Source organism: Neurospora tetrasperma (assembly GCF_000213175.1).
Source record: "Neurospora tetrasperma FGSC 2508 unplaced genomic scaffold NEUTE1scaffold_3, whole genome shotgun sequence".
In the NCBI taxonomy this organism is placed as follows: Eukaryota; Fungi; Ascomycota; class Sordariomycetes; order Sordariales; family Sordariaceae; genus Neurospora; species Neurospora tetrasperma.
Window position 1 is genome coordinate 3,643,954 of NW_009799101.1, and position 24,234 is coordinate 3,668,187.

General features: G+C 49.7%; 6 protein-coding genes across 6 annotated transcripts; 5 read left to right on the plus strand and 1 right to left on the minus strand.

Annotated features, from left to right (window-relative positions):
- Positions 1–383: 383 nt before the first annotated feature.
- NEUTE1DRAFT_117079 (uncharacterized protein) lies at positions 384–993 on the minus strand (the record flags this gene model as incomplete). Its single annotated transcript, XM_009852907.1, has 1 exon — positions 384–993. The coding sequence occupies one exon, from the start codon at positions 846–848 to the stop codon at positions 675–677; it is 174 nt and encodes a 57-aa protein (XP_009851209.1).
- A 5-nt stretch (positions 994–998) lies between these two features.
- Positions 999–2,494, plus strand: NEUTE1DRAFT_117080 (uncharacterized protein; the record flags this gene model as incomplete). The annotated part of the gene is made up of 4 exons (XM_009852908.1): positions 999–1,136; positions 1,243–1,961; positions 2,043–2,252; positions 2,320–2,494. 4 exons carry the CDS (start codon positions 1,010–1,012, stop codon positions 2,338–2,340), a joined length of 1,077 nt encoding a protein of 358 aa, XP_009851210.1.
- Positions 2,495–6,821: 4,327 nt separating this feature from the next.
- NEUTE1DRAFT_122438 (uncharacterized protein) lies at positions 6,822–8,085 on the plus strand (the record flags this gene model as incomplete). The annotated part of the gene is made up of 2 exons (XM_009852909.1): positions 6,822–7,744; positions 7,807–8,085. The coding sequence occupies 2 exons, from the start codon at positions 7,043–7,045 to the stop codon at positions 8,083–8,085; spliced, it is 981 nt and encodes a 326-aa protein (XP_009851211.1).
- A 2,323-nt stretch (positions 8,086–10,408) lies between these two features.
- NEUTE1DRAFT_63723 (uncharacterized protein) lies at positions 10,409–13,811 on the plus strand (the record flags this gene model as incomplete). The annotated part of the gene is made up of 2 exons (XM_009852910.1): positions 10,409–10,444; positions 10,836–13,811. One exon carries the CDS (start codon positions 11,025–11,027, stop codon positions 13,497–13,499), a length of 2,475 nt encoding a protein of 824 aa, XP_009851212.1.
- A 558-nt stretch (positions 13,812–14,369) lies between these two features.
- NEUTE1DRAFT_117084 (uncharacterized protein) lies at positions 14,370–16,692 on the plus strand (the record flags this gene model as incomplete). The annotated part of the gene is made up of 5 exons (XM_009852911.1): positions 14,370–14,433; positions 14,512–14,552; positions 15,100–15,227; positions 15,483–15,912; positions 15,979–16,692. 3 exons carry the CDS (start codon positions 15,162–15,164, stop codon positions 16,233–16,235), a joined length of 753 nt encoding a protein of 250 aa, XP_009851213.1.
- Positions 16,693–18,069: 1,377 nt separating this feature from the next.
- NEUTE1DRAFT_82414 (uncharacterized protein) lies at positions 18,070–19,976 on the plus strand (the record flags this gene model as incomplete). The annotated part of the gene is made up of 5 exons (XM_009852912.1): positions 18,070–18,106; positions 18,289–18,472; positions 18,564–18,956; positions 19,035–19,102; positions 19,176–19,976. 5 exons carry the CDS (start codon positions 18,095–18,097, stop codon positions 19,197–19,199), a joined length of 681 nt encoding a protein of 226 aa, XP_009851214.1.
- Between the last annotated feature and the right edge of the window lie 4,258 nt (positions 19,977–24,234).

Consider the following 24,234-nt stretch of genomic DNA (forward strand, 5'->3'; position numbering starts at 1 on the left):
TTGACACGGCCTCCATTTCCACCTGCCCCCAAGCGTAGAGGTACCCGGACACTTAGTAGTGTACAGGCTAGTACAGGTAGACCCAGTGCAGGCCTCCCGTCCGTCACTCTGTGTGAGGAGGTTCCGCTCTGCCCCTACTGTAGAGTAACCCAGTGCAGTGCACGCAGCGACCCAGCAAAGGCTCCATCGTGCTACCCCCCGACCGGGCCCCTCCCCCCGGGCCCATTCCCAATCTGGCACCAGGTAATAATCGCAAGGACCTAACTCTGGCCAGCCTCTTCGTTCGCCAGTTCGATTCGGCCGCCCGCCCACTCGCAGAACCGAAATCGATCCCCAGTCCTTCTTTTTCCCCTTCTTTCTGTTCTTCACCACCGAACTCCTGTCGATTAGCGACAGCCTCCCCAACTTGCTTTTACGACCTGACAGTCACTCGCGTCGGTCGCGTCGCTCGAGACTCTCGTGTCCATCACTGCCACCCTCTCTCGAAAGTTGACGCCACGCACGCCTGCCTTTAGTCTCCATACTCTAGGTTGTCAGGGTCGCTCTTCGCCTGGTCAATATCTGCCATCCACTCATTCGTTCGACAAGAGTCTGTCCGTGGACAAGCAAGAGGCTTTTCCCCCTCAATCCCTCTCCACCACTCTCCTCATTTTTTCCAACAGCAGTCATTTCGTTCAGAGCAGGATCGGGACCTGCCTCGCCTGCCTAGCTGTTTGAATTGGCCCACCACCGCATCGCCCGACCCCTGGAGCTAGCAATTCCTCCTCCACCGGCGCCCCGTACCAGCACCACTGCTTTGCACCATTCACAACATCCAAACTCCAGCAACCGACTCCGACTTGCTGCATCTCTGAAGATCCGACGTCCCTAGAGTCCAACCTTTGTCATCGTCATTCTCCCTGTCCCAACCAGTCACAACAACATCACTTCGGAGTAGTCCGTCCCTCATACGAGTTCGTCGCCAATTGTGATTACGAATTGAACCAACACACCTCAAGAAAAAAAGAAGATGGACTCCCGATCAAGCGATGTGTCGCCAGAGGCGATGCAGGCACGAATTCAACAAGCGCGTCGCGAGGCCGAGAATCTCAAGGACAGAATCAGGCTGAAGAAGGAAGGGCTCGCCGATACTTCCCGTGAGTCCCCTTGTCGGCAGGTCGCGAACTGCGCCGTTGTCCGCCCCTGCATGCCGTCGTCAACGGCGGATTGACCGCTGCATAGTGTTGCTGACATGATGTGTAGTCTACGAGGTCGCGCAACAGGCCCATGAGCCACTTCCGAAGAACAACATGATGAAAACAAAGAAGACGCTGAAGGGCCATCTGGCCAAGATTTATGCGATGCACTGGTCTACCGACCGGAGGCACCTTGTCTCAGCATCTCAGGACGGCAAGCTCATCATCTGGGACGCTTATACGACCAACAAAGTTCACGCCATTCCCCTACGATCGTCTTGGGTTATGACTTGCGCCTATGCCCCGAGCGGCAACTTCGTTGCCTGCGGTGGTCTTGACAACATTTGCTCTATTTACAACCTGAACTCGAACCGTGACGGCCCGACTCGTGTCTACCGGGAGCTTTCAGGCCATGCGGGCTATCTCTCTTGCTGCCGTTTCATCAACGACCGCAGCATCCTCACCTCCTCCGGCGATATGACATGCATGAAGTGGGATATCGAGACAGGAACAAAGGTTGTTGAGTTCGCCGACCATTTGGGCGACGTCATGAGCATCAGCTTGAACCCCACAAACCAGAATACCTTTGTGTCAGGTGCTTGCGATTCTTTCGCTAAGCTTTGGGATATCCGCGCCGGCAAGGCCGTACAAACATTCGCTGGCCACGAGTCCGATATCAACGCCATCCAGTTTTTCCCCGATGGCCACTCTTTCGTAACGGGTTCCGATGACGCTACTTGCAGACTTTTCGATATCCGCGCAGACAGAGAGTTGAACTGCTATCGCGTGAGTTACCTGTGGATTATCTTGCTCTCGGTTCTTGATTTTTTTTTTCTCTTGCTGGCTTTGGAGCTAACATTTGGGTAGTCCGAATCTATTCTTTGCGGCATTACCTCTGTCGCGACATCAGTCTCTGGACGTTTGCTCTTTGCCGGTTACGATGACTTTGAATGCAAGGTCTGGGATCTTACTCGCGCTGAAAAGGTTGGCTCTCTCGTGGGCCATGAAAATCGTGTCAGCTGTCTGGGCGTTTCCAACGATGGAATAAGTTTGTGCACAGGCTCTTGGGACTCCTTGGTAAGTATCTACCCGCAACATCAGATCGATATGGTACAGGCCGCAGATTAGACTAACTCCCTCACAGCTCAAGGTTTGGGCATATTAGGCGCATGTGCGATACTGATACGACCGGCACCCTCTGGATACCCGACCACGACGCGTCACTTTGCAAAGCCTATCGAGTGCTTTTTTCTATTTGTTCTATTCAACCTGATAACGCCTCTTGATCCTTGCGATCTGGCGTAGACAGGACGAAGTCACGACATATTTTTCGACCCAACAATCTCGGCTCCCCGGGCTTGGACCATCATCAACTGGCCTTGCTCCCCGGTTGGAACCCTTTTTAGCTTCTATAGCGGTTTTTCCGATACTCCACTCGATTTGCTGCGTCATATTTTCGGCGGGTTCAGTTCGTAAGGAGTGCGGCAGCGATACCCTGACTTTGTTCAGCTCTCCGTACGCCAACCCGCCTCTCCCCTCCAGAAAACGTCCCCCCGGATAATATGATCCGACACGTTCATCAACTTCGGGTCGCGTAATTCCCCGGGCATTATTACAGGGACGTCTGTACCAGGTTTTTTGGACCCGGTTTGGCTGGAGCAGAACGTCCAATAATCAAGGTCTGGCTCGACGGGTCGTATCATATCCCACATGAGTGGTTGCCAGTGTCTCTCACAGGGGTTGTGTCTCAAAGCAGTTTACCGGATACCCTCTCTATACGTATTTATCCACATCTTTGCGCGCATTTTCTCAGCGTTTGGTCTTTCTCTAGTCTATTACCGGCGGGGTGGGTGGGAAACCGTCAGGGTGTCTATTTTCACATGTGTTGATAAAGTAGGCCGGGAATGCAAAACGGTCCTTTTGTCTTGTGTTTTTTCGCGAGAAAGAGGAGGGAATCGGCTCACGAGTGGCGACGGTAAACAGCAGTTGCGGTAAAGGCTTTGGGGAGGTACCATACCCTTTTACTATTTCCCCGATTTTTCATTAGGCAAAGGGTGTATATCGTGGGGATCTTACCTATTCTGTCATCTTATCTTTCTTCATCTGCCCTCTTGCTCTCTATCTCCTTACCTCGCTCTTCTGATACCTAGTACCCTTATGACGGTTGTTTCTTCCACTGATGGTTAATGGTGGATATGTTATGGCCTGGATGAGGTGGTAGGAACAGAAGTGGAGGGAAAGAGGGAGGTGTGACTGGCCTTTTAAAATATTTTTTCAAGCCTTACCCCCGAGCCCTGATCTGCCCTGCCTGTGTACTATAGTTGCACTGAATGCTCAATTCATTCCATAAACCTGTTCTCGCTTGTATGCATCAGGTTTACGTGAAGTTGGTTTCCAAAGCTTGGCCAATGTGTTTGGTAGTCTAGTTATTCTTCATGTTGGAGGGAGTGTGACTTTCACCGATTTATGATTTTCGGCAGCAAGCCTAAAATAATGGGAAGTTCGTATTCATTATGGTAGACAATGCCAAAGACGCGAGACTTGCTTGCGGAGATGTAGCAGGTAACACATGGTAAGTCAAGCCCTGCCTAGTTACAGGTGCCATCAAAGTTCGGTTCACTGATGTAAGGCGCCTGCCCACCATGTGGTTTCTCGTGTGTTCATTACCATTGAGATTAATGCAGAAGCTATCGAAGTCATCCAAGCTCGTGCAGACAAGCTGGGTAGTATGCAGAAGAGATGGTCACTCCGATGTTGATGTTCAAACTGGAAGTTTGAGCAGAGGTAAACAAAGATAAAAAAGCCCCATCAACATGAAGTCTCATTGATATAGCATTCCATCTTCACAAGGCAAGGAAGTGCCACCGGAGAAAGAGAAAGGGGGGCCTAACTGTGCATTCAATTGTAGAGGTAGTCACCTCTCGTCACCAAGCTTCCCTTTCCCATCGAAGCCTTTCAGAAAGCTTTCTCCCTTAGAGATGGGCCTTTATCTCTTGCTCCTCAGGAAGCGATCATGAATAATTAGCTATAAGAGTAGTAACAGTGTGTAGTTAACAACAGCGCAACTACGTCTCTACTGAATGGTCCTCTTAGCTTCCATGTTCCAGGCACCAGATACGGATACGTTCCAAACACACATTTACGCAACAACGAACGAACGAGGTGTACGTGGTTGACAGGGTCAGACTGAAACGAAGTGAAACATGCATGATATGGTAATCTTCTTGTGTAGTAGTTTCGTAGATATGCTAGTCTCCAGTGGGCCAGTGCCCTTAACTATGACGATTTTTTCCTTGCTCAGTATACGTAACCAAAGTTTGTCTCGAAAAAGGACCTAATTGATACATGGAAAATTAACTGTCATGCGCATTGCTACCGCTATCACTTACTGTCACTTGCTATCACGGCGGCTAGATTAGATGGCAGGTGTTAATGGAGTTCAGGAAGAGCTCGAAGTCTGTCCAAGATTCAAGTGATCCTATCCATCCAGTTTTGAAATTTGAGATGAGGGTTACAGGGTCCTGTCTACCTTGGCAGAGTTCGAGTGTGACACGACCAGGTAGTCGTTGTGGTTGAGGGACAGAAAGAGACATTAAAGCATCCCGCGTCCTGTCAACAAAGTCTAAACATAGTCAAGACCCTGTCGATGACAAAACTTCTTGCGTCATATGCCATTCGTCTTATGAACCTGCAAGGTCTAATGGACCAAATCCGGGGTCCTTTCTCGGCTGGGGAAAGGGTCAAACCCATTCAGATTTGTAGATGTTCACTTCCCAGGGGGGCTATTTCGCTGCCCTTATGACGTAGGTTCCCAATCCAGGGCCCGTGAACACCCGCTTTATACTACCTAGTTAGTGTATTTGTTCTCGGGCAGTCATAAACGTTGACAAGGAACTCGAGAAATATCGTCGTTGTCCCAAGAACCAATTCTGAACCGTGATCAAAGCCAAATTCAGGGAAACCTCGCAACATCCTAAGCAAGATAAAGGCCATTGTGGCCATACAATATCCTTATCCAGAGCTTTGGCGGAGACAAGATCAAACTGGCATTGCAGACTTGAATTTCTCGTAGCCCATCTCGATCGGACATGTTCGTTGGTGCTTGTCGATCTTTGATTCCGTGCGCCAGCATCAAGGTCCGAAAGCAGCGCTTACCACAGTGCACAGTAGAACATGTGCAAATGTAGGTCTCGTCCCTCTCTGGGTTTCTCCCGTCGTTGAATAGTGTGTCAATTATCGCCGTTCTCTGCTCTTTCTGGTTATAAGTTGAACTGAAGTCAGCCATAGATCAGAAATCTCCATCACGGCAACTAAGGTCGCGGTCGCCGCATTTCTCCACGTCCCGTCTCGTCAAGAAGGGGAAGGCCTGGAAATTCCTCAGAATTCATCAGGCGCAATGAGGCCTCAAACCTAATACTTCCGGTTGGCCTCTGATGTTGGAACAATTCGTACCCTCACAGATTCCATTTGCCAGGAACCTTTTCCCCTTCTTTTCTTTTCCCTGACACCAGAAACGGCGTGCCTAAGTGATCCATCCCTGCACCGTCCTTGCATGAGTAATTGCCGCGGCGTCTTATAATCCCAGTCAACCACGCGACTAGGTCTGGGCATGCAGCGGGTAGCCAGTGTCAGCCAAAGGCACAGCGGTTGGTGCACTGGCGCCCTTCTAAGCCTCTAATTCGCCAAAAGCAGCCCCTCTTTTAGCTGGATAAGGGACCACTCCATCCCCATCCATTGTAGCCGATCACACACGAGCGAGGACAGGCACACAACCACCACACCACCTCCTTCAAACCGAAGTCTCCGATCTTTCACTTTTGCTGCCTTGCTTCAGCTTTGCCTCTTCCAGCTTTGCGTGGATCTTACAGGTCTTCGAACCCTTGCCTTCCGCTGGGCGAAAAAAAAAAAAGAATCCCAAAAATAAGGTATGTGAAGAACAACCGGTTTCTTTGGAATCTCCTCAGGGGTAAACTCATCATCAGCCCGTGCGTGCCTCCTGGTTTCCCCTTAAATCTCCATCCTACTACCCCAAGTTCAGTATCAAGGCATGTCCTATACCTGGATACCTGTTTCAGTCTTTTGCGTGTACTGAACAAGTTCATCTCTTCTGTTGCCGCGTTTCGGAATCCACATTCAAGGTGTGAAACTTCGTACCTGACACGTTTCCAGGAAAAAGAGAGAACGACGGCATCACCTCCATCCAACTGGTTTGGCGTCACTGCGTCTGCGTCTCGCCTACCCCAGCCTTGAAGCAGGTCGGAACGTCCGATCGTCACTCCTTTCTAGACGCTAGCTTGGTGTCTCGTTCTCTTCGCGAATCAAGCTGACTCAGTCGTGGCTTGCGTCTTTCTCCTCTTGTACTTGCTCAAACCAGGGCCGTAGATCGTACCTGATCTGAAAGAGGAAGAGAGCCAAGGCAGAAGTCACCTCAGACTAGTTGTTTGAAGCGAATCGGTACCTGCCGAGGACAAACACAAGCCCACATTTCCGTGTTTATCGTACCATCATCGGCACAAACGCACAGACGCGATAGCAGAGTAGGAGGAACAGCACTTGCTCATCCTCTGTTCTATTTCTGCAAAGTCTACCACCGTACCTGAGGCGGAGTTACCGTTCTTCCCTTCACACGGGCGCCAAACTGTATACTATTAAGGATTGAGTCCCAGGTACTTGCCCTCGGGAGTCCCTTCATTGTAACCCTACCACGCGAGTCCGCCCTTCGAGAAGCAGTCGTTGTTGGGCTACCCCGGCCTTTCCAACAAAGATTCCTTCAGCCCCGTGCTGTCTTTGTCCCAAGTTTTCCCCGGTCCCATTATCATAAAAACCTGTCACCCTTCAAGACGGACGTTCTTCCCCCTTCTTTCACAATGTCAGACCAAACCCCAGCCCAAGAAGAGTTCGCCTCTTTCCTAGCCAAGAACTCCTCAACCAAGTACAGCTCCCATCCCGAGGATCGAGACGATTACCACGACTCCAAGGCGTTCCACTCAGACGGCCAAGCAGACAGCGAGGACGAAGACGAAGAAGACCGCTTCCGCAACGCCCAGATCGAAGCAGCCATGCGCATGCCCACCATGGACTCGCGAACCGAGATCCGGCTGCCGCCCGCCGGATTCGACGCCGGCGCCGCCACAGGCGTCAAGGGCGTGATCGCGGACGCCCGAGCCTACGAGAATGCCAAGCGCAGCGCCAAGTGGAAGAACAGGGTGCGCAGCGCGCGGAGGAGTGTGTTTGGCGGCGGCGGCGACGCATCTCCAGAACAGCAGAAAAGTGGAAGCAGAAAGTACAGCGATGGTGCGGGAAGCAGCGGGCTGGACAGCGATTTCGGGAGCGATGCGGGACTGGATAGCATGGACGAGGACGAGAAGGAGTTTTTGGAGAAATGGAGGGAGAGTAGGCGGCGCGAGCTGGAGAAGAGCAGCATGAACCCGGCTTCGAGACAGAGGAGGACGAGCCCCAGCTCGAGACAGTTTGGCCGGCTGGACAATGTGGATGCGATTGGATACTTGGATGCTATTGAGAAAGTTGGGCCAGAGACGGCGGTGGTGGTATTTGTTTATGACCATGAGGTTCGTTCCCCTCCCCCTTCACCTTGCCATGAATCTCACTGACCACTGTCGCATTTTTTTAGTGCCCTGTCTCAGCAGCAATCGAGATTGCTCTCCGACCCATCGTCCACTCCCATCCTGCCATCCATTTTGTCAAGGTTCACTACGCCGAGATGGAATTCGACAACGCGGCCGTCCCGTCCATCCTGGCGTACCGCAACCAGGGAGACCTCTTTGCGAATCTCACGGGGCTGATCGAGATGATTCCGGACGATGAGGATTTCGACAGCGACACACTCAAACGGCTTTTCGAGAGGCACGGCATATTACGGACCCAAAGGGGAGAGCCTGCCGGATGGTGATATGCTGCTCCTGGATTTCCCAGTCAGTCAATCAGTCAGCCAATGATGCCCTTCGGACCTTGGTCGGCGCTGTTCTGTTCTGTCTTTTCTTGTTGGGAGGCGGGAAAGACGCAGTGCTTGCACTGAGCCGTCCGTGTGAGCACTTTCCCCATTCTGTTGTGGAAATTGCGTGCTCCTGTGTCCTCGATGACACCGGCAGATACGGCAGCTGTCCTGGTTCTTTGTTCTGCCGCGGCATGCATAGTCCAGATTTTAGGGCGTGTTGGCATACCCAGGCAGCTCTATGCATACATCAGGCTTCGACTACTGAACGGTTTCCCCCAGCTGGACTTCCGGCGCGAGCGATCAGTAGAGATTACATGATCTTGGGTGTTAGTAACACTGCGCTCAGCTCATGCCCTGGAGGCGTGATTGAAGCAGGCAGATGGACTGGTACGAAGGGTACGAATACATGGTGTTTTCGAATGAGGAAGAACTGAAATGATGGTCATGTCTGGACGCTAGAGAAGCCATACTTGGTCTTCTGATGTTTGTTTTAATCGTTGCTGGTTATCAATCTATATACTTAAATTTGCAATCTGCACGTAGATGTTCACAATCAAACCTTTGGAGGCTATACCAGTACCAATACGCAAACTGTTTCCTTGCTCTCTGTGTCGGTGAGCATTGTGGTCTTCGAAAGATCGAAACAGGAGAACATCATTTTGGAGCATCCGAGTGGCCCAAAGTGAACGCTAAGATGTGTGAAGCGTCCCACTTTGGAGATGCAGATCCCCCGGAACGAACAGGGAGCCTAGGGGTCTACACTACTATACATATCGATAGTCACTGTATGCGTGAGCTGAAAGAACACTGTACCGCGATGACGAAGGTCCTCGAGAGACATGCGGTTTCGCTCATACTTCTCGGTAAAACCGGCTCGGTTTTTGAGCCCTGAAGGCATTTTCGTATTCCCTCCAAGCAGTTTGTGCAACTTGATGCTCTCCTGGTTGTGCCTTCTTCTTGCATAGATCCTTATGAGGATGAAGAACTTCGTTGGGCCACCAAGAATAGGTAAGTACGTGGCACTGTACAGTACACACTGCAGCATTCCAGATTGCCAGGGTCCATTAAGTGCTGAGTAGAGGTATCGCACCGACACCCGGGCTGTTCGGAGTGCCCCTCCACCTCTTGATGGCAGGAACCTCCTCAAGACCAAGCTCCCGGGCGTGCATCGAGAATGTTTGAATGCGCCCTTTTTCATTTCTTTGTCAAGTTGTCCGTTTGGTCGCATATGTACGAACATTGCTTGGGCCCGGGCGAGGCGAATCCCCTTTCAGACCCCTCACAGTCGTCCAGGGGCCATCTGCCTAAGACCGACCCCACCATTGACGACCAACGGTGAAGACCTTCATTCGTGACGTTAACACGCCTGGGTGGGAACAAGCTGCTCTTTGTGATAGCTGGAATAACATTCCTTTTCCGTTTTTTTTCCCCCATGGTTAGACGGCGGCTTGAGGTTAATGGAACCTCGTCGAAGATGTGGTATCTTCCTGCAGAATGTGAGGCAGGCTGGACACCGCAACAGAGCAAAGGGTGACTTCATTGAAGGATGTGGACGGCGCAGTGGTCAGTCCGTCGCTGCCCGGACCAGCACCGTTACACTCTAACAGCCCGTTACTGACCGGTTTGGACCAATAGGAATTCGTCAAGTAGACGAGGGGGAGCTTCTCAGACCGTATCACACCTCTCCAACCGCACCGCTCTTCTTTCTCCCTTCCACCACACTTCCGCCCAACAGTCTTAGTTTCATATTACCTTTGTCTTTGGGCTATATCCCGCAACTTCCCCTCCCCCTCCACGCTTCCTGCTCTCCCGTTTGCAACTCGGCTTTTGCAACTATACAACGAGAAGTGCGGGTCAAAACCATTCATCGTGCCTCCTCCAGACGTCCAGAAGTGTAGCGATTTGTTCGATTGGTCTTCCTCGACTCTCTCCTGAATCTCTCCCGACAAACCAGAACAGTGCTTAGATACCTATATACCATTCCCTTCAGTCATTCACCCGGCTCGAGCTGTCGCCGATAAAGTCCGAGGCTGCCAGGTAGAGCTGGGGCTGGCCATCTGAAACCGTCCCGCCAGCGGAAAGAGGGCAGTTGCTGCTGAGCTCCTTCCCCCACTTTGGCCGTGCAGGCGCCTGCTGGTGTAAGTAGGCAACAACCTAACCCAAATCCCATATCTTCCAGGCGGAAGGAGGGGAAGGCAACTTCAACTACTGCATCCTCCATCCTCATCCGCCAAGTACTGTACGACAAGGAATTCGGTGTCGGCAGCCCAAGAATTCCAGACCAACGGACACCAGAATTAACCTGGTACTTCTCGTTAGTAATATCTTCACTTTTAGTCGAGTTCGATTTGTTCAGTTGCTCTGTTCTGGAACTGCGCTCTTGCTATTCAACCAACTGAACTGTTTCCGTCGCTGGATCAGGCTCGCTTTGATCTGACCACCCCCACCCCCCATTCCAATCACCGAACCCCTCCTTCCCTTGCTCCTTCCATCTTCCTCCCAACAGCTCGACCAGTCCTTTGATTTCTTCCATACTACCAACGCGACATCTCAGCTTCCTTCTCGCCTGGACGTTCATACATTTGCAGCCACATCACCAAAGATCACATCCCCCTGGAATTGGTCTCAGTTCATACTGCAATTTCGGGAAGCAACCGGGTGATGCTGCCTGTTAACTGACCTCCATCCTCGTTATGGAATCGCAGGCAGACGATCCTACAAGAACATCAGATACCGAAGTCAACCAGCCGGTATCTTCACGCACCATACTGCCTGAAGAAAGGAAGCTCTCGTCCTCCACTCCAGCGTTCCTTTTTCCAAAGCCGCAAGGGAACGACAAGCTGGCAACCTGGGTGTCCAATAGCTCACCTGATATCCGACAGAATCTCCCCATCATGTCCGACAATGGGGATTTGGCCGATTCGGCTTACGAGATGATTGGCAACCACTCTGAATTCAGCAGCCAAGACAGTCCCCTGAGTAGTCCTGATGACGCTTTGTCTGAGAGCATCAGCTCTTTGCCTCCACACCCTTCCGACGATGTTCGCAGTTTAGATGGTTCGGAGGACCGATTCACGACCGAGTCAGATGAAGAACGAGAGGAGGAAGACGAGCCAACGGACACGGACGGTGCCGAGGAATTGAGTTCCTCTCGTGCTTCCTCCATCAAATACACGGATCAAGCGCTACAGTCTCCATCGACAAGTGTTCCGGCAAACCCCTTGCATTATGGCTCGGTGGCGTCCATTCCAGATACGTCAAAGTCTATCGAGTTTCAGGAAGCAGCCAGCGACGCCGTTGACAGTTCACCCGTATTCGTTCGGCATGCGATCAAGGAGTACACGGATGACGAGGCCAAGGCGCTGAGCAAGTCTCTGGACACTCACGAGCCACCCCGGGCTTTGTCGGTCTCACTGCGCCAGACAATGTCCCAGGCCTGCCTCTCCACCGAGGAGCCTTTGCGAGTTCTATACACAGGTTCGGCAGCAGCGCAGAGAGATATCTTACTGAAAGTTTCATCCGCTATCTGGGTCTCACCAAAGGACGGCCATAAAGAGGACGGCCAATTCATGAGGCACCGGGAAGGGGTTTACAACATTGTGCCGATCTCCTCGTTTGGATCTGCTCCAGAACTAGACCTTATGGAAGCTTCAAGCTACCAAATCAAAGTTGAGCATTGCACCTCAGCTACTGCGACACCACTGAGAAATGGACCCGAACATGGGCCCTCTACGGTTTATTCAATTACCATTGAGCATGAGCGGACCTACGCTTCTTGCCCCTCGCGCTTCGGCCCAGCCGTCCTTGACCCACAGTGGGATGTCCCTCACCTTGCCATTTTCTACTGCTCAGAAAACGAGGATGAGGAAGATCAGAAGACCAGAGAGGCCGCGTGGGGATTCACCAAACGTCATGGGATTCCATCCATCTTCATCTCCGAGCATCTACGCATCGACAAACAGGCTGTTGCTTACTGGAGCAAGTATCTCGATAAGCATGCGATCCACATCTCCCTCGAGTCCAGCGACCCCACAAAGACGATGGTTCCCCGACTACTACCTGTCGATCTGGAATCTTTCGGGAACATCAATGCTTGGCAGATGAACCGTAACATTGCCTATCTGACGGGTCTGTCCGATACGAAAGGGCCCGGAAAGCAGCACGAGTCAGCTACGAAAGCTACAAAGTGGTGGCAGAGCTTGACGCCCTCGAGAATGTCCCGGGACCAAGTCATCGAGGTAATCGGATGGAAGAGATGGCTTTTTACCTTATTTCTCCCGCTATTTGGGGCACTTTTGGCCCAGCTCTTCTCGACATACTCGGGACTTCTTCCAGCGCAACACCTTCAGTCATCGCGGGCGTCACAAGCTCCGGCGGTCATCGAGACGACTTCGGTACTCCCCTCTACTGTATCTGTTAAGATTACGCATACCTCAACGGCGACAGTCGTGGTCAATATTACATCCACCAAGACGATCCAGGCCACTCCTTCAACAAAGCCATCAGCTAGTAGCTTGGCCTCTGCCCTATCCTACGCTGGTCTGCTCTTGGATCGGCCCTCCAATACCCCGGTTGATTCCCAACCACAGAAAACGGTTTGCTCTGTGCGGGTGAACAGTCCGAATGAACTGCTGGTCGTGATACCCTCCAGCAGCAAGGCAATGTGGCTGGCAAAAGGCGCAATCGACATCGATGTATATCAGGGGGAGGAGCGACTCAAGACGAAGCTTTCGTCTGTGGATGAAGGTATCTTGGTCGAATTGCCGGTCAAGCAGGCTCAAGGGCGCTTCAATGTTTCCGTGATCAGCAACCGCAGACCGAAGATGAACGAGACCTTTGAAGTTGACTTTGGCAAGGATCTCATCATCGAAGCGTTTGAGGCGAGCAGGCTGCTGCTGCAGGACTTTACCAGTGTTCTTTCGGCTGCAAAAAAGGAGGTGATGCACATTGGATCGTCTCGGGTTGCCGAAACGCGCAATGCTGCCAAGAACACTTACAAAGAGATGGCTAAGAAGGTCAGGGATACCGTTTCAACAGGAGATATTGCTAGATTTTGGAAGAAAATGGATCAGGGAGTTCACCAACTCGAAGTGTCCGTTGTCAAGGCGCAAATCAAGTCCAAGCTAGTATGGCTCAAGTTGCGGGGAACGCGCGAGGAGTACAACGACTACCTCGCCAATGCAACTCGTTTTCTTCAGGAATTTGAGGCGACACCCCAAGAGAAGAAGGAGGAGTCACACGAAGAAGCCGGATCAGATGGACTGTATGGATTTCTGGGAAGACTTCGCGCGGGGCTGAAGGACAAGAAGGATCAGAGCCCCCAAGGACGGAACAAGGGCGCGGACATGCTGTGGAGGCTTATGGCATGAATTCGTAACTGGCACTGTTTTTCAATCAGCTTCTGCCTGTCTTCCAAGTTGCTATACATTTTCCTTTGGCGGGTTATTTGGGAAACTACAGGAAATTGGGGGCGTCAATACATATCAGGACACTCAGGATCACAAGGGCTTGGGACTGGATTGGAGTTACAACAATTGTGGTGTATATGATGGGCTGAGCGGTCCAGGTATTGTAGGTAGGTAACCATAGCATTTTGTCGTTTCGCGAGTCTTGTAGATTAAATGATCCTTCGCTGGTTTCTAATTCTGCTGTCTTTGATATGTGCAACTTGTTATGAGAACGGTGGTTGAGTTGTGCTTGTAGTGACAAAGTGACGTTGATCATCGTTGTAGCGATGGTGACGCTGGTGGTAGTGATCTAAGGTACGTACTCGATAAGGGAACTCTTCTCCCTTCACCGGGCATGTAAACAACCCCAACAGCGCTTCATGACCGGACATGAGAACAGGCAGCAAGCGACTGGCGCACGGACACTTGCACAACAGCCTTCTTACGAGTATGAGCCTGAGGACTGGGCATCAAGTCACGATCCAATCAGCAGATGCGGTTGGCACCTTTGGGTTTCGGTTGTTGAACATTTGGGAAGTGACCTCAGCTTTCAGGGCGACTGGAGGGAGGACGACATTGGGCGAACAGGACTACCTAGGCAGGAGTGGTAAGTAGTGTACAGGTGGGATGGCAGATGGAAGCGCGGAGGAGGAGGATCTACTGTGCAAGTGGGAGAGGGCAATCTTTTGGATTCCATTCTGGCCCATCCACCCGCCCTGACCCTGACCCTGACTGACCCTGACCCTGACTTGGGCTGTGGAGACTTTCGACTTGCCTGACTTGAGTTGAGCCCAGCCCATGCGCCTGGCGGACTGAGAGAAGAACCCACCCCAACGAGCAGAGAGCTACTACCTAAGTACTACCTATCTATCCATCCATCCACTCCCCTCTAACGTTTTCCACTCTCTTTCTAACACATCGATCCCCTCCAAAGCCCGCCGAACGAGTTGACTTCTGGATTCAAGTATCCGGTAAGTATGTAATACGTTTTTTTTTTCTTCTCTGTTTTCTTGCATACACTGCCCGCTCAAAGTCTTTGCTGGGCGGGACTGTTTCTCTCTTTCTGTCTACCTACCGACCCGTGCAGGCATTTAGCATCCAACCTCCCCGCACATGGGACACACCCCGCTTCAAATCTCTGCTGGTGGTTTGTTGCTAGCGCTGCGCCGCTCGCTCGCTCGCTCGCCAGTCGAGAAGCAGAGACAGACAGACAGAGAGAGAGAGAGATAGGAACAGACAAGACGAGACAAGACAAGACAAGAAACCCCGCCTCGATGGCCCGTCGTATCGTGCGCCTAAGTACCACCGCCTGTCAGACAAGCCGGTCAGGTTCGCTAGCGGCAATGGCGGGATGGGATGGTCGAATGCTCTCCGTCTCTGTCTCTCTACGTCTCTCTGGGGGTGGTTAGCGATTCATGATGCCTGCACGATAGGAAGAACAACGAAGGAAGACCTGGGACCACTGCGAAACTTGTCTATGTGTCATCACGGAAGTGGTCTAACTCATTCTCCCTGCTCCTAGTTAAACCGAGCCAACAACCGCTAGAACAGAACCCCGATACCAAACCCCAACCGTCTATCAAAATGTCCGATACCGAGAACAAGCCTGTCGAGGAGGTTAAGCCTGACGCTCCTGCCGCCGGTGAGGAGGTACGTTCGCCTTCCATGTCCGCAAACATCCTATTTCGATTCGAACGGGCGACCAGAAACTGTCGGGAGGGTGGCGAAGGGGTCGCGATTTTCTCTGTCTTGGACGATCGCTCCGTGTAATAATCTTATGAACATATGAGACATCGAGTTTCTCAGCCGAACAGGAGGGGCCGCGATCTCCCGCGACTGTCACGTTTTCTTTCGCAACTGCGCTTTCACAGAGCCAACAGAAGGCTAACGCGATGGTGCTTATAGACTAAGACCGAGGAGAAGCCCGCTGCTTTCTCCAGCTCTTCTGTCTTCTCTATGTTCGGTGGTGGTGCTAAGAAGGAGAAGAAGGAGGATGAGGAGCGCGGCGACACCTCTGGCAGCGCCAAGGCCCAGCGTGAGGCTGCTGCCGCTGCCGCTGCTGAGAAGGGCGAGGAGGATGAGGCCCCCGAGTCTGAGGACGTTCACTTCGAGCCCGTCATCCACCTTACCGAGAAGGTCGAGACCAAGACCAACGAGGAGTCCGAGGAGCAGGTCTTCAAGATGCGCGCCAAGCTTTTCAAGTTCGTCAAGGAGGCCAGCGAGTGGAAGGAGCGCGGTACCGGTGACGTCCGTCTCCTCAAGCACCACGAGAATGGCAAGACCCGTCTCGTCATGCGCCGCGACAAGACCCTCAAGGTCTGCGCCAACCACTACAGTAAGAAACACCCTACTCTATTGAAGCTGTTCTTGAATGAAGCTTGCTAACATACGATCCTACTAGTTGTTCCTGAGATGAAGCTCTCCCCCAACGTTGGTTCCGACCGCAGCTGGGTGTGGAACGCCGCTGCCGATGTTTCCGAGGGTGAGCCCGAGGCCGTCACCCTCGCGATCCGCTTCGCCAACTCCGATAACGCCAACGCTTTCAAGGATGCCTTTATCAAGGCCCAGAAGGACAACGAGGCTCTTTTCAAGGCTGCCGAGGAGGCCGCCGAGAAGAAGGAGGCTGAGGAGGATTCCGAGGACGAGAAGGCCGAGTAGATGTGTGGTCTAGTTTTGCATGAATTTGAAGTTGCTTTAGGGAAAGTTTTCCAACCATCCCGTTCTATTTTCCGTTCTGCTAGGTGTTAGAGGGGACGATGACATTATTACCTCCTTGGGCTGGGCGATGGAATGAATGAAAGGACCGCTACAGAAGTTATGACGATGATGATTCCTAGGCTAGAGAGCTGGTACATGGGCAGCGTCTGCGAGAACAAAAGGTTGAAGTATCCGACATGAAAGCACTATTTAGGTGTGCGTTTGACGAGATTTCAATATACTGGTAACATACTACGACGGCCCTTTTGCGACTATGGCTGGCAAGGAGGATGAGGATGGGGATTACTCTTAAGGGATCTAAATAACGTTTAGCTTAACCACCAGTTTTAGATAGAACAACACACTACCCTTCACACCGATGCATTGCCTTTGGGGGGTTTTGGTCAGGTTCTTGTACTTACAACCTCGCCTCGTCATACCTGGCTGACGGCTAAGCGCGATGGTCCACCAAAAGATGAGACGAATTTGATGGACTCGCTAGCTGACGGAAACCTGAGCCTGTCTTGAAAGAAACAGAAATACTGGATTCCGTTTGCCATGTCGTCCGTGACGCGGTCTGCCGACGACCGTATATAAAATCTGGTCGTTTTGCGGTTTGGAAGTTTCTTTTCTTCTTGACTACCTTACAGCGAGCTGACGACGATCCTCTTCTTCGCCAGCGGCCTCTCACTAGGTACTCTTCTCCCGACGACGCAGAATCACTTCTTGGAGCAATTTACTTCAAGATTTCAAAATCTACTTGAGCACCGCCGTCGTCTTTGACAATTTCTTTCCAAGACTTCTGCTTCCTCGATCATCACGATATTTCAACTAGAGTGGTGATATCTTCGTTCACCTAGGTGAGCTCACCTTGCTTACATCCACGGTGAGGGGTAGAGTAATCCCAGCAAAGCGAGCTGACGCTCACTGCATCACAGCGCACCAGCCACAGCACGCACAGCGGTACCTCACTGAGTGCTAGCGACGGGACAATGGTCGACTTCAGCCATGGTTACGGTTTTGACTATGGCGGCGCCGCGACGCCTCCGTTCGCGAATGACGAAGGTATGTCCCGCTTGAACCAACTTCATCGGAGTGTACATATTGCACAGTGACCCAAATTCCCAACCATCCAAGTCGCATCAGCACCATAACTCAGTAAAAACCTTCCCACATTGCCTTGTCTGAACACTCCCTTGAGCATTTTTCAACCCAAGGCCATCAAAGAGGAGACATCCGCGCTCTTAACCTTAGCCCCTCTTCACAATCACGATCGCGTTCCCATCCAACTTTTGCCTATCCCAATTTGTACGCTATACATCTTAGAGCTACCTTATCCCCATCATTATCCCTGGTTCCCAACCGCCACGGCCCGCCGCGGTACCTTTACCCCTCCGTAACGGACGAACCTTATTCTCTACCGCTACAAAGCCCAACTGTAGCAGCGCGACGGAATCTGCGACATACCAACACATACAACACACCAAACACTATAGAGCCCATTCCCAGACAGCCCAACGGATACAACACCGTCGTACATCCTCGAATCCTTGCTCTTCCTCTAGAGCCCGAACGCCACTGTCTAACCACTATCCTGTACTCGAGACGCCGACCGAACGCCGATTGTCAAAAGAGTGTTGTTCGAGTACTAGGACACAATCAAGTGAAGAGAAGTACACAAAGCTAACCGCGGGAATCCATCCAATTTCTGGGAAGCAGAGGGCCTTGAGGATCGGTCGGACGTTCCCAGTAGTGCTAGTAAGAGTACTCGAACCAAAGCTACTAGAAGGAATCCGAAGCGGGTTCCAGGCGCAAACAAGATGATCGTCGAGGTTAGTTTCCGGATTCCCAGTCCAGTTTGGTTGGTAGCTTGCGCAAACAGGGTGACCACTGTAGCGGCATACAGAACAGGTGCAGAGGCAGGGAAAGGAAAGGCCCTAGGAGGAGAACGTTCCGGGATAGCTGTTGTTCGGGAAATAGATTCGACGGCTAACGTGGGTTTATCTGTCTACAGCGCAAGATCAAGGTTGTCACAGAACAACACAACATCAACAAGCCGGCGGCACAGGAGGGCTACCCCATGAAGGAGTGGACGGTCGAGCTCTATATTCTCGACCAAGATGGCAAGGAGAGGCCCGCCAGGTGCTTCACGAAGGTGACCTACAACCTTCACCCTTCGTTCGCGAACCCTATCCAAAGTAAGTAGACATCGGAGCAGCCGCCGGTCACCTCTCCCCATCTCTGTTGTGTCTCGAGAGCCAGAGGTTGGCTAACGCGTCGCGAATTCAGCTTTCAACGATCCTCCCTTCAAATGCACCAACGAGGGCTGGGGTGAATTTGAGATGATCATCGATATGTACACCACCGAGAAAGGCGGCAAGATCTCGATCGCGCACGACCTGAACTTCCAGCAATCAGAGTACGAAAACATCCATACCGTCACCTTCCGTAACCCATCTCAGGCGCTCCAGCAGCTCCTGAGAGAGACGGGCCCCTTGCCCTCGGACGAGGAGCGCAAGCAGAAGAAGGCGGTGGACGGCGGTTCCAAGAAGAAGCGGCCCTACGACATCGAGCGTATGGCGGATGGCTTGACGAAGCTGGGCGAGGATGACCTCCTGCAGGTCATTCAGATGATCCACGATCACAAGGATGACAATACGTACATCCAGAACAACCTCGATGGTAAGTTTGCCCGCTAGGGAGTGTGGCCTGGGTTTCCGGAGGCAACACGAGCTGATGGCTGACTGGACATGTCTATAGCGGGCGAGTTCTCGGTGGATCTCTACACTCTTCCTGACAACCTCATGAAGATGCTCTGGGAGTTCTTGGTAAGTTGTTTTTCCCATTTTTTTTCTCCCTCAACCGGATCCTTCTGTAGCTAGATTGCTAATATCACCTCAGGTCAAAGGCAACGTAGTCTCATAGTACGACTTCCTTGGTCCAAGGAACCTACAGTAGTCGATGGTCATCGATTTACGAAGTTATTAGGGACGGGAACATTCTTTCTTACTGATCGCAGTGCGCACCATACCATACCCAGTACACCACCACCCTCTTTATTCACTATTATTGATCCCTTGACACTTCCATCCACATCAACATCAACCACCTTCACCATCATGCCATTATAGCCTTAGGCTTCTTCGGCTCCTGCATTATCATGGCGTTTATGGAGTTATGGTGGGATACGCAAAAAGCAAAAATTGAGCAAGATTCAAGAGCTTCTCTTGACAAAATTTGTGCTTGATTTGTTCTTCCAGATTTCTTTCTTTACGTGAAATTCGATGGTCTAGGGTGTGTTCCGTTGAACCGTTTCCTTTCTGCCGGTGGGATCGTTGCCTTGATTGGTGGTGTCTGCTCGTGAGGACTGCTCTTCACTGGAAGGGAGTGGCATAGCTAATCAGTTTGTGTTTTGGGCGGACCTTCAACCTTATCATGTGCAAGGTTGCCCCTCTAGGTAGGATCGTCATAGGGGAATTTGAGAGTTTTCAATGGAAAGAAAGGTTCGGGAAAGGATGGGTAAGAGGTAGACAGGAGATGTGATGGATCCCACGCCCATGGAATCTGGAAGGGGAAGAGAGCGGTTATGTTGTAGGCGGTACCTAGTTCTCGATCACGGTCTCTCTACGTTGCTTGTCGTATGGCGGTACTAGAAGCAGAGAACATATGGCCAGTTTACACAATTCAGGGTATGGAGCAGCAGTAACTGTCCGTTCGCCTTAGTCCCCGTGTCTCCTGTGCCTGGACTAGAGCGCTACGCAGTATAGATCTGCCAGCACCCTGCCAGATATCCATCTTTTTCAGGCATGAGCTCTTGGCTTATATCCGGAGCTACTACGGCAGGCGATGTCATCGGCGGCGGATATGTAATACAAGTTTTTGCATGCGTAGGCTAGGTACATATGTAAAAACGTCTGTAGACAGATAATGCTTCTAGAATGTGTGTGCGGGGTGGACACTGTGTACTGCGTACATGTTGTTCGCCCAATTTTTTCTTTTTGTATATTTTGTATATTGATATGGTGAATATGGACTGTGTATAGGTCTGTGAAACTAAAGGATTGTACGACACATATCACAGAAAGTTGACGACGGTGCAAGGGGAGGAGGCAGAGACGGCAAATTTTGAAGGACGAGACATGATGGGCGATGGCTCTCTGACATGGCGAGCCTACCTAGATCAGCCTTATATTCAGGTACCTAGTTTGGCAGGTTTTTGAGGATGCGGGACGGAAAAATGGGTGAGTTGAAGCGTGACTGACGGACTGACAGATCTATGTACACTACTTTGCTACAATTATTCGTAATCTCGTGCGATTAGCAGGCATGGTGAACTGAAGGATTATTCATTCGTCCGAACGTAAAAACCCAGCAGCCATGTACATACACAGGTATTAAGTGACATCGGTTAACGTTAAAGACATGCAAGCCCACTAGTATGGGGAAGATTAGGGTTCTTTTTTTTTTTTTGTTTGCTGGAGCACCACCTGGGATCGTAGATCTGAGACTCCGGCCCAGCCTGGGTCGCCTAGCAACTGCCCAGATGCGAGATCCGTACTGTATGTACACATGGAAGAATTCTCTTCGCTTCTTTCCAAGCCGCGATGTTACCTGATGATCAGTAAGAAACTGGGGAAAGTGGAGGTTGCAGATGGATGACAGATGCGGCTCTGCTGGCGAGAAGAGAGGAGGAGGTTGGCTTGGCAGTTGCTTTTTTCTGGAAGGCGGTTGTCATTGATCTCTTGAGTTTTGACGTTTGGGGTTTGGATCGAGATCTGTAGGAGGAATGACTGCAACAGTAGTCTAGTGTACGAAAGATCTCGGGATCGCTGGCTAGACGTGTCACGTTGTCATGAAAGTAATTTTTTTCTACACATGAGTAACCGAAGACAAGGGGACGGGACTGGCAGTGGCCGAAAGAATTCCAGGAAACAACAATATATATCGACCGCGTGACGTGAACAGCAAACAGCAAGGGAGTACATTGTAAGAAAGAGGAAGGAGCGTGACGGCTGACAAGCAAAAGGGAATAAGTGGAACGGTGGCTTATAATTCGTCAATCTGCCTTAGACACGGATTGTAAGTCAACGAGTTTCCACTTTGCGTTTTACTCTCTAGTGTACTTTGCTTAGTACACTACAGTATCATCATTTTCTGGTGCTCGTCGTACCATTCTTGTGATGCTGCCTTGGTTGAATGAAGGACTGAGTGAGGCTCACGTGGCTTCCTTACATGTATTTCAGAGTCGCAATTGGCCGCCCTTGGTTATAAATCGTTCGTTTGGTTGTTTCCTTTTTTTCCTTTTTTCCTTTTTTTCCTTTTTTTTTTTTTTTTTTTTTTTTTTTTTTTTTTTTTTTTTTTTTTTTTTTTTTTTCATTACTGTGTGTGTCCGTTACAAATCTCGAGGTCGGACTGGCAAGAGGACGAAGGATGGAGGCGTCTGGCAGCCTTCTTTCTTTCCACATGTCTTGCGTTACTTCAGGTCTTGCAGCCCAACCCCAACCAGCAATTCAGATCATGAACTCATACTTGCTGCCGGTATCTTTCCTTGGCACCAGCCGTCATATGATCTATTTCTGAAGGCGTTCCTGATGTTGGAGAACAGCTGCTCTTGATACTTGATATTTTTGGATGCTAAGACAAAGTTTGCCTTATGCCCGCCCAAAAGCCGACGATTTCCATTATCAACAGCAACGGACGTTTCGGCGGTCAAGGGTCGATAGTCATGCTATGAATCTGCTCTAGATTCCACCGAGGAGTCCGCTTTTGAAGACGGATTACGATATCCAAAACCCCGATTTACGAGATCCTTGGAGGAGGGGTTCGAGGGGTTCATCGTGAAAGGTGTCGGTCGGTTCACCGACCGAAAAGGCTAGCTGGAGAGCCCCGAAATGCTCCCTGGAAACCCCCCCCCCCCCACCCCATATTATCGCTGAGTAAGCGCGGCCAGCCAGCCACCACACACACACACCACACCAGCGTATTATACCGCTAAATCAATGGCCGCGTATTACTAGATCTACGTCTTTTACGTTATCCTTTTTCACGTAAGGGTATTCAGAAGTTGTCAATTATCCCGATTATCTACTATTGAGGCAGTTAATACTATAGTTGCTAGTAATAATACTATCCTCTTTACTAGCTCTATTACTATACTTACTACTTAGAGTGCAGCTGCCTAGAGTGTACGTACCTACCCTAATTTTAATACCCACTATATAAGTATTGTCTAGAATACTACCTAAAGTATTAGAAAACCCCTATATTATATCCTTATAAATATATTAGAAATATTAGAAGTAGTACTATAGGGGTTGGAGCTCGCTTATATTGCGTTGCTAGTATAACTTATCCCTCCTCTTATTGCTAGTTAGAAGGCGGCGGACTATTTTAGTATTGAGATAATTGTCTAATAGAAGCTAATAGTTTATAATTAAGCTAATTAGAGCTGGTAAGAGCTAATATATAGTTGTAAGACAGCTATTACTAAATTAGTGGCTATTATTAAATTTGGGGATAGGGAGATAGAAAGGGTATTAGAACTCTTTATAAGGAAGTTAGGGGGTAAGAAGGCGAAAGTAAGGGGGCTAGAGCTTTAATTAGTTAGGGGGGTACTATAGTTGCTAGAACCGTTACTAGTAGTATTTTTAGTACTAGTATTCTTTATAAAATAATACTCTCTAAAAAGCTTTAGCGGAAAGCTTTTTAGATTTACCCGTATAAGAGCCCCCTTTTCTACTATTAATTCTTATATTACTATTTATTAAGTGCCTCCTCTCCCTCCTCCTCTACCTTTACTATAGTAGCGAGGTATAAATATTGGCGCCCTCTCCCCTCTCTAAGTATTTTGCTATATTGCCTAGCGGGGTAGTTCGTTATAAGAAAGTATATAGCAGTTATTATACTAATCGTAGTTAACGGGCGTAATAGTAGTGGGCGCGGGTTGGGCGGGCAGGCCTTAATTACCTTCGAGCTCGCGCGGCTCGTGAACCTCCGGATTTATTATATTTCGTTCTAATATTCTACGTATATAATTAGTAAGGTTTAGGTCGGAGATAATTGTAGTTCGTCGGCGGCTAAGTAAGGTAATAGAGTTTTAGATTGCGTAAGCCTAACGTTCAGCCTTGGTTATTGAGCCGCTTAGTTACTAGTGTATATTTATATCCCCTATCGCTAGTAATAATAGGGGGTCTATTTATAATAATTTTAATATAAAGTACTTATAGGGTAGCCTATACTATATAGTAAACTCCTTTTTACAAGTAGTAATTGGATTTTAATGTAGATCTCTAAGCTAGTTGTTATAAGTATAGTGGTAGTAATACTATAGAAGCTTAAGTATATACAGCGCTACCTATATTAAAAAAAAGGAGGTTAATTAATTAGACTTTTAGAGTATAAAAAAGACCAACTCTATATATAAGGGTAATAATAAAAAGAATATACTTTATTTACTTTTAGTACTAAATCGTTAAACATCCCTACTCTTTTATACTTATATAAAACCGTCTATTTTGTTATTATATATCCAAACTTAAACTCCTATTTTTGAGAGCGGTAGGAGGATTATATATATTAATATAATTAGTCTAGAGAGGAGAGACAGTTCTTAAGGAGGCGTTTAATAGTTTTATATACAAACTCGATTTGACTAGTTACTCTAATACTAAATTTCTATATCGTAAGACGGTGTAATTACCAAACTCGTTAATCTATGGGAGGTAATATTTATGAATATATACTAGAAGTGCTATAATTAATCAAAAAGAGCTGTTAGTTAATAGTAAAAAAAAAAAAGGTAGGCAAAAAGAGTATATAATTTATTAAAGAAATAATAGGGTAATTACTTACGAATTTATCTTTTGAATTTATAGTATAATAAATACTATACCCGCTTAAAGTAATCCCTATTATTAGTATAAACTACTTACTTCTAAGTAGCTTAAAAGCCTTCGTACGT